General features: G+C 41.3%; 1 protein-coding gene across 1 annotated transcript in view; it reads right to left on the reverse strand.

Moving 5' to 3' along the window:
* Nucleotides 1-305: 305 nt before the first annotated feature.
* Nucleotides 306-12,392, reverse strand: part of SOCS6 (suppressor of cytokine signaling 6) — a 42,716-nt gene continuing 30,629 nt past the window's right edge. The window contains exon 2 of the mRNA XM_019524603.1: nt 306-3,543. Within this exon, the coding sequence (XP_019380148.1) occupies nt 1,816-3,417 (1,602 nt within the window). The 5' untranslated portion in view covers nt 3,418-3,543 and the 3' untranslated portion in view covers nt 306-1,815. The remainder of the gene's footprint in view (nt 3,544-12,392) is intronic.

Here is a 12,392-nt window from a genome sequence, read left to right on the forward strand (position 1 = left end):
GCAGCCCCCCATCCCTGCTGATACCCCTCACTCCTGGACCCATAGCCTCCTGCCCCCCCAGCCCTGCTGGTGCCCCTCACTCCCAACCTGTAGCCCCCTGCCTTTCATTTTTCTTTTTTGCTGTCTAAAAAGAAGTAAATGAAAAAAATATAAATTTAGTGCATCAATTCAGGCAACCCATGAGTTAGTGCCATTGCAGCACTGTGCAGCAATACTGTATTCAATACTAAAGACTCACTGTAGGGAACAAAAAAAGCTAGCTACAGTAAGAATTCATCAAAAAAAATCATCAAAACTGCAACAACCTTTTTCCAAGTTGATTTTTATTGAACAGCAACTCATACCAACTGCTGATGGGGAAGGTGACAAGCTAAAAATATAGTATTGATTCATTTTTAAAAAATAGCCATTGCCACCTTTAACAATGAAATCACAAATGCAGTACAGCCAGAGAGAAAAACCAGGAAAACACCAAGGATAAATATTGCACAAAGAGAAATTTGCAATCTAGACTCCCTGCTTCCAATACAGAAGTCTTTATAAGAAGGTCAGATTAACTATAGGCTCTGAATCCCAGTATCCCGTCAGATGTTAGAAATATTTCCTCAACAAATTTGAAATTCCATATATCGAAACATACTTTTCATGACAGCTTCTGAAACTTTTAGTAAGTGAAGTACTTAATGATGGCATATTAAAACACAGCCCATTTTCTTCAGTTTGAAAGATTTTAAAAATTATGTGAATGATGGGTATAACCTTTAAGTCCCCTCTCCCATAAAAACACAACCAAAATAAAATTAGCTGTACAACTGAACCTCAAATGTGGAAATCCATAAAAAAAAGGTTTAAAAAAACTATCATTTTGAAGTATGGCGTAGAGAAGAAATTATCTTCGAGAAGGCGAGGCTTTTAGGTGTCTTACCGTATGTCTATGTCATAGATTAATTCATAGCTTTTATAATTAGGACCATTTCTAGAAATTATTTTAATTATGCCATCAGTGATTCATGTTCAATGTTTATCTAAGTATTACAATTTCCACATTTGTATTATGTATCTATTTTCAAAGACTATTTTCAAAGGCCATTTTTAAAAGGATAAGAAAACATTATAAGAAAATGAAGCAAAACTCCTCATAACCAGAATTGTGTACACATCATAATGTTACTTAGGCAAAAGGTATTTTCCAAAGACAGGCTGTGTATCTGTGTTCCATCAAACAGCTCTATCAATTAATAAGTTCTAAATTGGGGTACTACTAAAGAAATTTTTAGTTAGGATGCCAGGAAATCATTTTAAATGTATATCTAAATTCTATAATTTAGCATAGTAGTATGTTTTATCCACAATTATCGTTATAAAATAGGCCATTTCAAGGGGGAAAAAAAAATTCCATTTACAAGTTTCATTTGATTTTTTACTTATGGTTGAATACACATGAAATGTGCTTTCAATGCATAAAAATCACAGTGGATAGCAGCAAAGGACTTAAGGAAAAATAAGGAGAATTTGATCATTCACATTGTGATTAATCTGCACATTTATGAAAGATAGTTATTTCACACTTCTAAAAACCTTGAGACCATTCTTAAAAAAAGAACAAAAACTGTCCCCCCCAAAAAAACTGAAAACAAAACAAGAAAAAAAAAAAAAACAAATGCATTACTATTCTTTACACACAAAAATGAAATATTGTTATGGCAGCAAAAAAATTTGATAGTTATGAAAGTTTGTAAACTGTATTTCAATCTCTTTTTTATTTATTTTTTGTTGTTGTTCCCAAAGTGCAAGATGCAAATATCCCATAAGCTTTCAGTAGTGCTTCTCCTGTAAATAATCCTTCATTTTGTTTGGCAAAGGCAGTTTCTGAATCAGGTCTATTCGAGTGTACTGACGTATAACAAAACGACACAGATACTGTAAGGAACGCACCTGCATAAATCGAGATACTGGATTTGTCAGTCTCACTGGGTAAGTTGCAGATCCAGGCAATCGAGACCTTGAATAGCAAAACGCGCCATTTTCAGAGTCCCTGATCGAATGTTCAATTAGATCAACTATAGAAGTATGTCCCTCCACATCTGGTTGTTCATAAAAGCTAAACCTACCATTTGAATGTTCAATTCTAGTATGAAGAGTTTTACCATGAGATCGGAAACTCAGGCTTAAAAGATAACGGTCATCAGAACTATCTCGAACCAGAAATGAACCATCGGGCACATTTGCCAATTTTCCCTCTGCCTCCCAACGTGTGATAGGGCCCCAGTACCATCCTTGTTTTGCAAGTTTTTTCAATTCTTCTGTGAGACTTGTCACAACCATAGGACCACTATTTTGTACAGAGTCATACACTCTTCCAACTCCAGGGGCAGAGTTAGGATCAAAATTCAAATGGCAGCGCATACTTTCAGCTACATGGACATCTGTGCCAGTCAGGCCATTGAAGTTCCTTTGGATTTGATTAGTCTGCATCGGAGGTAGCAAAGGTGAGAGTGGAGGGACATCATTGTGGTTAACTCTTGGACTTTGCAACATGACTCCCGTGGTACCAATCAACAAGCCATTCACTGCCTGGTCCACAAAAATATCTGGAGCAACAACCACATCTTGATCCACTTGACCCTCCTCTTCATGAAAAGCATTCCCACCCATTTGGGAAGAAACAGTAGAAACTTCCATGGGTGAGGAACTATCCAGACAGTAACTACGTGATCCTTCCAAAGGATACATTCCCTCATCTAAAGGCACAGTATACTGAATGTAGTCCTGAGGCATTAGTCCAATAACTACAGGCACATGTTCATCAATGTGAAGATGTAAATCCCCATTCTGAGATTCTGTACTTTTTAATCCATTATTTTGTTCTTGGAACACATTATCTGACTGTAAGTCATGGAAGTCCTTTCGAACGCCATTCAGTGCTGGGCTTGGATTAGAGGAGTGGACCAAAGCCTTAACTTTCACTTCCATTTTGATACAAGTTTCTTCTGAGTTGGTTGGCCGTAGGGGCCAGGGAGTTGGACTATAATGGTGGTTACGGAGGGATGTGGATCTTAATGGTCTTTGAGCTCTCACATCTTTGAAGGTTATTGGAGCAGATGAGGAAGAAAAGGTGTCGTCATCAGCAGAGCTTACAGATGGCGTGCTACCTTTGCCTTTCTGCTTTTGTTTCGCGGAAAGCCTCCTTTTTAACGTACCCATTAAGCTTTCACTTTTTGATCTATTTTTGCCTTTTTCATCCTCACTGTTGACTTCACAGCTAGCCAAATCTTTACCATAACAGCTGCCAAACAAGGAGTCATCTTTTCCAAATTCACTTAATGACGGCTGCTGAACCACTACAAAGTCACTTTCATCTTTGCTTTTATTTAAGTTAAAGGACTTGCGAATTGTTTTGAGACTAATTTTCTTCATTATGACAAGTTACCAGGACTGGCTGATCAGCGATGCTTCTGGTATTTTTAGCCCTAACACATGTAGAGCAGTCTTTGATTCATTTATGTGTTTTATCCAGCCTCATTTAACTTCAAGAGCCATTTCCTGGAAACAAATAAAAAGACAGTTTCACAAAAAAAACCCAACAAAATAACTCTGTTAAAAGTTTTCCATGAACTTTGTAAATAAAAGAAAAAGTTCAAGAAATAACTTTAAAAGTCGGTCTCCCAGCTTCCATGCCAGTTTTTCTTATTTTACAATCAGAATATTTATACTTCCTTCCCCCGGGGAAACCGATCAGAAAAAACAATTCTGTTGGTCAACTGGCCTATATACACAAGCCCTGAAACTGACCCACCCACCACTACCCCATTGTTTAGTTACCCCTCCCTTTCATTAGTCCAGACATGTTGGGTGAGGAAGACAGACCACACTGCCTGACTGCTTAGTACTACCCCCTTTCTTCTTCTTCTGTCGAAAGTTGTAAGTGGAAGCATGGCTTCCATCCCCAGCCAACAGAGATAAGATGATGGAACTGGCAAAAGCAAGCCACAAGGCAAAAGGCTACAAGTTATTTTCCCTCTGCTTTCCATCTAAAGGTGAGAAGCTGCTAAGGAACTGTGACTAAACTGTATCATAATTTCACGCCACTCCTTACCTAAAGGCCATATGTTCTTGTAACATAGCTTTAAATGAGAGTATTACAACTACATTTACTCACCAGTAAATAATAATCAACTTTATTTTTAAAGTTTATCAGGGTATTAGCTGACACCTGCACCTAGTCAGCTGACTGGAAGAAAACAGGGCCCTGGACACAGGGGGTTAGTTCTCTGTCAGCAGCCAGGGGGAAGGAGCTCTTGCATAAATGCTACTCAAAGATGCTTTTGTTACCTATTCTGCCACTGGTAAGACTAACGGGCTCTAGGAGCTCCTGAAGTGTCTGGGGCTAGGAGGCACACACTGTTGAGGGAGAAGCATGCCTCCTTAAAGGGGCAGAGTGTGACCTCCAATGTTATTGTTGTTGTTATGTAATAGCCCAGGGGCTTGTATTTACACTGTTGTTTGAATCCGGTAGACTGGGATGAGGCTATTTGTGGGGGAGGAGGCCTCATTAGGGCTGACACAAGCCCAGTGCCAGTGAGGGCGCTGCTACAGGGGACGGAGAGACCACGGCGCCAGAGGGCACTGCTACAGGGGCCAAGGGCCCAGTGACAATGGAAGACTGAGCTAGAATGCAGCCTCATCAAAAGAGACAATGGCTAAATACAATCTGTGAGCCATGGGGTGTGGTAAAGGGGTGGTTTTGCATCTAGCCCATAAGGCTTAGTGGGTCTTGAGAGATGCTGACTTTGAGTGAGACCCGGCAAGGGATCCAGGATCAGCAGGATCTAGTGGGGTTCAGCAGACCCGGGACTACAAACTCATGGACAACTTCTCAACTTATTATTTCAACCAACAAGACATGGCAAGTGAGATCAGAAGGCACCCTCAGGGAGGAGCAGGGACAGTCATGGAGCCCTAGGGTCATCACGGCCATTCTAGGGCACCCCACACCGTGAAACAAAAATTTTCTCCAACTTTTTGGCTCATCCTTTCTTTTAAAATGCAGTAATATCAAAATGTCTTCCTCTAAAAGTCCATAGTAAGTAGGAACTTTCACTTGCTTTGTGGGAGTGTATATAGGAATTACGGAGATATATAAAGCTTTTATTGTTGTGTACACACACACTATAAAGAACAATGCATGTTATAAATGTTTTATTAATATAAATTTGGGACCTCTGCATAATTAGCAAAGTAGAGAGTATTTAGGGAAAAACTACACAAACACAAAACTATCACAGAAGAGGAAAAGCTATATATGCATACTAAAATACTGATATGATAACCAAGGAGGTGGTACATCCTTCTGGCTTTTCTACTTTCTTTGAAATATATAATTTTTCATTTAGGGACATTTTAGGGAAAAAAAATCTGTACATTCACTGTCAAATAAATAGGTGACTTAAAAAGCAAAAGCAAAAGCAAAAGCAAAATCACATGTATTTGTAAAGAACTCAAGACAAAGGACCTGGAAAAATTGTATTGTTGTTTTAAACATGCTGGGACTTCCACTATTTTCTGCCCATGGTCCTCTTGACCTTTTTCTGCTAATGTTAAAATGAACACACAAAAATTCTGTATATAGAGAAAACATGAATACGTTTTTAACATCCCAAATGTCTAGCCTTACCTGGAAACGTTTGCATTTTCATCCATTTAAAATTGTGACTGCTGAGAAGAAAAGATATTTTCTATTTCAACTATGAATATTCTAAGTGTGTGACTACAGAAATTCCCTGGTGGATATGCTGGTACTCGATATAGGCAGGGAGCAGCGGATGGGGTGAAATTTTAAAATTTCAGGCTGTCAACTAGGGATTCTGTTGTTGGAGAAATATAAATCTAAATAATAACAGTAATATTTATTAGATCAATAATTTTAGATATGATCACATTTATCTTTTATATAATCTATATCTATGTGTGGTCAAACCTTTGAATATTAGAAATGCATGACAGTATATATATATATATAGTCATGCATTTCTAATATTCAAAGGTTTGACCACACATATAAAAGATATATATACTGTCATGCATATACATATATATATATACACACACACACACACACACACACACACACACACACATCTATATATCGATATATATAGATATATGTATCTATATATAGATCTAGATATAGATCTATATATATCGATATATCTATACATATAGATATATCTATAGATCTATACACACACACACACACACACACACACACACACAGAGTCACGCATTTCTAATATTCAAAGGTTTGACCACATATATAAAAGATATAGACTATATAAAAGATAAATGTGATCATATCTAAAATTACTGATCTAATATTGATCTACAGATATATGCATGCATGACAGTATATCTAGGACAACTTTGATATGTCCCAGGGTACAATGTTTGTCCATGACAAAGCAATGTAATTTACTGAATTATGGCCCTGGTCCAAAGCATGCTGAAATCAGTTGAAAGACGTACAAATGTCAATGGACTTTTCATCAAATTTTATGCGTGGCACCAGCCTGCACTAGCAAACTACTCAGTTTCTCTCTGTTATTTCATTAAAAAAATAAATTAAAAAAAATCAGATAATAATATTTACTCCTAGAAGGCAGGCAGATAAGAGCTGTTGTACATTGCTTTAAAGATGGACATCAATATGTGCAACAGGGATGGGCAAAATACGGCCTGGGGGCCAGATGAGGCCTGCCAGGCCATTCTTTCTGGCCTGCAGGGTCCCTAAAAAATTTAGAAAGTTAATATTTATCTGCCCTGGGCTGACTATCATGCAGCCCACGATGGCATGCCAAAACGCAGTAAGCGGCCCTCTGCCCAAAATAACTGCCCACCCTGATGTGTAACAATATATTATCAACGTCTCATACAGCTGTACAAAGAACAATGCATTCAGGAAGACACTGAAACGTGTGGAATATTTTAGTATATATACTGATTTCTTTCAACTTTTGGGATGACATAAATCAGTATATTCACATTCACTCATGGAATACATCAACTTGGCTATTGAAATACTGTTTTTGGACAATTAGCATAGCTTGACTTGGAACTGTGTAAGAATTATGCTATTACTGAGATCCTATACAGAAGTGCTTTACCAGTAGTACCTCCTAATTAAAATCTGCTGTGCAGAAAGCTAGAAATGTTTTTGGACAGGTTTGTTGCTGCTGCAAATCTACAGTAAGTTATGCCATACTATTCTCAAGAGTTTGACAAGCAGTCAGGCTAGTTAGGAACCCTCTGAAATTAAAGGATGTAGAAAGCTAAGCAGACAAAGTGAAATAGGGTAGAGAAAGAAAGGAGAGAATTATGAAAGAAGAAACAGCAATAGTCAAACTTTAAAAATACATCAATTTGCTTCCCAGAGTAATTTGGGAGACTGCGGCTGCTTCTACACAAGACGCTGACTGCAGTCATTACTGAGCAGTCATTAAGTAGTAAATGACTGTGCAGTAACCAGTGTTACTGCACAGTAGCATCCCTGTATGGCTTTGTGGTGACAGTGAATGCTTACTAGCTTGTTACTAACGCGCAGTAGCGTGTTACCCACAGTTCGTGCCCTGTGACACTACTGCACAGTAGTAACAAGCTACTGTGCAGTAAGCATCTCGTGTAGACATGGCCTGTATAGACCAGTGTTTCTCAACCAGGGAGCCACGGGGTCCTACTCGGGTGTGCCATTAGGGGCAGCGGGCAGGCAAAACTGCCCCATATGCTTTCCCTGCATTAGGGCTCTCTAATTAACCTAAAGCAGGCAGTGAAGCTAGTGAGCTGTGCAGTTCCTTCTGGTCCACTCCTCTACTCCCCCACCACACTCTTCTGGGAAACAGGCACAGGTGGAACTGTCCCACCTGCTTCTGTTTCCAGGAGGAGTACTTAAAGTGTCATACCAGAAAGAGCTCACAGCACAAGGTAGCTCCTGAAGCTGATCAGAGCCGTAATGCAGGAAGAGCATGTGCATGCGACAAAGCCCATCCTGGCCTGGCTTTGTAGCAAGGAGCAGTTCTATTGCAGTTGAACAGCCCTTCCTGGCAGCAGAACCCAGCTGAGAAGCACTCAGATAAGCTGAGGAAGGAGTGCCACTGCATTAAAAAAAAATGTGGTGGTGGGATGCCTTGATTCTAAAAACAATGTGGACCCCTGTTATAGACCAAGGAAATCTAAGCAGACTACCAAAAGTTGACAAGCCCTTCTAGTAAATACTGGGTCCATCAAAATAGTCTATTCACCTTTGTTTCTTTACAGAAAATAGAAATTAGATCTATACACCCTACACCAAAAGTAATGGGGAAAGGCAAATATTTTGCTACATAAAGTTGTATGCAAACATGACATAAGTGGGAGGTTTTAAAAAGCACCGACACATTTTGTGTAGAATATAAATAAAAAGAAAACAGTTTGCTGTAACACTGATTCTATGTTAAGAAAGATATATGTTAAGGAAGATGAAGAATGTCATGCATTTGTAAATATATGACATAGGGTGCACCTACACATTCAATTAGCGCAACATGATAAACTTTGGTACAGTTCACACAGGAGTCAGCCGCTCCCAGGTGCAGGGTCTGCACGTGCACCCAGGACCACAGCACTTTGAACCATGGCAGAACAGCCCTGAGCTGGCAGGGAGCCCAGGGGGTCAACCCTAGGCTCTGGGTGACAGCCAGCGCCTGCACTGTAGCACCCCCATGCCCCAGCCAGCCCCTGTCAGTCTACACATGCATTTCAGCAGAGTAAATTAATCTGCCATAAGCTAGTACTGTCCCTGACAGTACTATTCTATGGTGGAATTAATTAATATACTATACTATGCCCTAATACAGGCACATATTTTAGACTGTAACACTTTACAACAGAGCTAATTAGTCAACTCCACAGTAGAGCACACATGCAGATGCACCCATAGTCATTCAAAATATTTCAGAGTATTTTCATTTAAAAGGTTATTCATAAAAACAGTTTAAACTGGATATGTCAATCATACTGGTGTGTATATGGGAGAAGGCCAGCAAAGTTTGTATATTTATATTTGTGCCACCTTATTTTTACCTGGTTCACACATCTGGGTTAAAAAACATCTTATGGAATATAAATCCAAAAATCTTCCACACCCATAGTTAGATAAACCTAAACAATTAAAATGTAAATAGTTTGCAGTACTGAATAGAAACAAAAATAGAATAAGAAACTGGCATGAAGCCACCATTAACATTTGTTTAGATAATCTACACTTTCCTATAACAATTTTTTAAAAGTAAATGGACAAATTAACATTTAAGCACAAGTTTATTCAACTTTATTTTTAAAAGTTATAACAGTGCAACTTCTGCATGCAATAGGTATCAATGTGGAAACACAAAATCCCTGCTGTAACAATCCCTACTATAACTACAGATTTATTCTAGTTCAGGATAAAGCATAATAAGTCTTATCTATAACTTTTATAACTTACACCAAAACGCATCCTGTTTCAGAGTGTGCAGCACAACTGTGCAGAGAGATAAACTTAACAGAACAATATGGACAGTACCACAACCACCTCTCAAAGCATGACTCTGGGAGATTTTAAAAAGGAATTTTATATTTACTTTTAAAAGCACAGGCATTCTGAAATGCTTGGATAAAGTTATAAATCAGAAAAGTACACAGAAGTAACTTAGGATCTGAAAACATCTCAATTAAATGACAGTTAAATAAAGGTTACACACTTAATTATACATAGTAGTGTTGCATTCCTGATTTTTATTGCTAAATGTGCTATCAGTTTGAGTGGGGTATCTGCTCATAAGAGAAACTGATATGATAAAGCCTTAATTTACTAAGAAATAGGTATATTTAAACTTTGCCATACATATTAACAAAAACAGCCATTTCATTTCTGTGGCAGAACACCTTTGGTGCCTGCCACTTTAAGGTCCAGAGCAGGCATCAGGGCAGCTGGCAGGTGCGTGCCAGAATAATGAGGCAGTCCCATGACTGCACAAGGAGCCCTGGGATTGGAGGAGGGGGGGGGCTGAGCAGCCTCCATTTTAATTCCAGGCCCACAGGACTGAAGCAGCAGTCTGCTGCTGGCAGCTGGAAGAAGACCAGCCAGCGGAGCTGCTGCTCAGAACATCCTTGGAAGTAAAGGCAGGAGCTATGGGGATGGCAGGAGGCTCCTGGCCCTGGGTATGATCAAAAACTACACCCTGCTGGGGAACAATGGCCTGGTGGGACTACCCATGGTGGGGTAGTTCCCCAGAAATGCCAGGCCAGTTGCCTCCCCAGTGAAAGGCAGGTAGGGGCACCTTATAACCCCAGCCCCCACAACTTAGCGGGTCACAGAGCAAGCAATGGGTCTCTAGACACCTGAACCTATGGAAGATAACAGGTAGTGAGGCCAGGTACACCCAGGAAGAGGCACCTGAGCCTGTGGGGGTGTAAGACCCTGGGGCCCCAGCATAGGGGAGGAGGTGTTGGGAGCACAGCAGAACAGGCCGCATAGAGTAGGGCCACATGGGACACTGGTAGGATTATGCAGTAGTTGGTGCAGAGTAGGGTTGCAAACGGTGACCTGAAGGGCTCCCCTAAAGCAATTCAGGGAGTGAGCCCCAGTGAGAGGGCATAAGTTGAGGCCCCGGTAAGGAGCACATGTAGCCTAGGTAAGTCTCCAGACTTTGCCTCAGCCCGAGTGAGCCTCAACAATGGGGCCAAGGGAGTTAAGAGTAATTTACATGTCATCTGTGAGGCATGGGACACAGCATAGGAAGGATCAGAGCCATGTGTAATGCCCTAGACATTGGGACATTAAATGGGCAGTCTCCTGTACTGTACATCAATTTTATTTACAACAAGTTATGGCAGGCAAGACAGATCAGACTACTCTAGTAGTCCATAGCCCCCCATCATCAATCCCCCTCCCAGCACCACCACTGCTTGCCTAAGCACAGCCCCAGCCCAGCCCCCCTACCAGGAAGAGGCCAGTGCATCCCCGAGCCCACAACAAGCAACCTGCCCTCACCCCACACACAAATCCAGGGACACATGCCTCCCATGCTTCCCTTGGAGGTGCATGCAGTGGTGGGGAGCTGTCCCCCTTCCCCCCCCACCCCTGGAGAAGCTGCCCATGGCTCCAACCCTGTCCCATCCTGGATCCTGCCCCTGCCCCAGCCCCACTCCCTCCCTCACTGTAAGGGGCTCAATGTGCTCCCCCACACCTCTTCACTTGCCCATGACCCTTCCCCCCACTCCACAGACTTACTGGCTGGATGCTGCTCTCCACACTGCCAGGCTGCATGTTGGCTATCAAATCGGTATCAGCCGATACGACTGGTTAATAATCGGCCATCTGTATCAGCTATAAAAACTTCATTGGTACACCCCTAATAAAAAGCCTGAACTCTGCTGAACTACAGGAGTTATAAAAGCTTAATTATTTGTTTAATTCTGATTACATTTTAAATTTAGCTCTCACCTCTAAATGAATTTCAAAGACTGTGTCAAAAAACAATGTAACTGATTACCATCCCATGCTGTATTACAGAACTACTTTTCAAAAAAGTTGAAGCAAACAGAAAATCAGCTGCTAAGATGAGTCTTTAAAACCTCATCGTTGTGGGAAGGGGAAGACGAGGGTGGAGGAAGCCTTGGACTGCCAAACCAAGCAACACCCACAAGTACAGCCCAGCCTAGACTGACGAGCGGAACATATACGCAGGTAAGCAACAAGGGCCAGGGTAATGCTGAAAGTAGGGGGCCAGTGCACACATGCTCAGACGACCTCAAATGCCTCTACACAAACGCTCATAGTATGGGAAACAAGCAAGAGAAACTTACCCTCCTGCTAGCTGACACCAACCTGGACATAGTGGGGCTCACTGAAATCTGGTGGGACCCAACGCATGACTGGGCGGTGAATATGAAGGGCTGTAAGCTGTACAGGAGGAATAGGACAGGGAGGAAAGGTGGGAGCATGGCACTCTACATTAAGGAGGAATACACATCCTCGTCAATTAGCAAAGAATCAGAGGAGGGGCACTCTGAAGTGCTCTGGGTTAGAATACAAGGCAGTCAAGGGGAAAGAGACTTAACGGTGGGGGTCTACTACAGACCACCCAACCAAGGGGAAGAGCTAGACCAGGAATTCTTAAGTCAGCTCATGGAGGTAGTTAGGTCAAAAGATGTGGTCATCATGGGTGATCTGAACTTACCACACATCTGCTGGGAAGAGCAGTCAGCCAGGTCTGACCGCTCACGTAGGTTCCTACCCAGAATGCAGGACCTCCATCTAACCCAGGAGGTACACAGCCCCACCAGGGGAGATGCCTTGTTGGACCTGGTGAGGGGGCTGC

Source organism: Gavialis gangeticus, unplaced genomic scaffold (genome assembly GCF_001723915.1).
Source record: "Gavialis gangeticus isolate Ggan-Ray unplaced genomic scaffold, GavGan_comp1, whole genome shotgun sequence".
Taxonomy (NCBI): domain Eukaryota; kingdom Metazoa; phylum Chordata; order Crocodylia; family Gavialidae; genus Gavialis; species Gavialis gangeticus.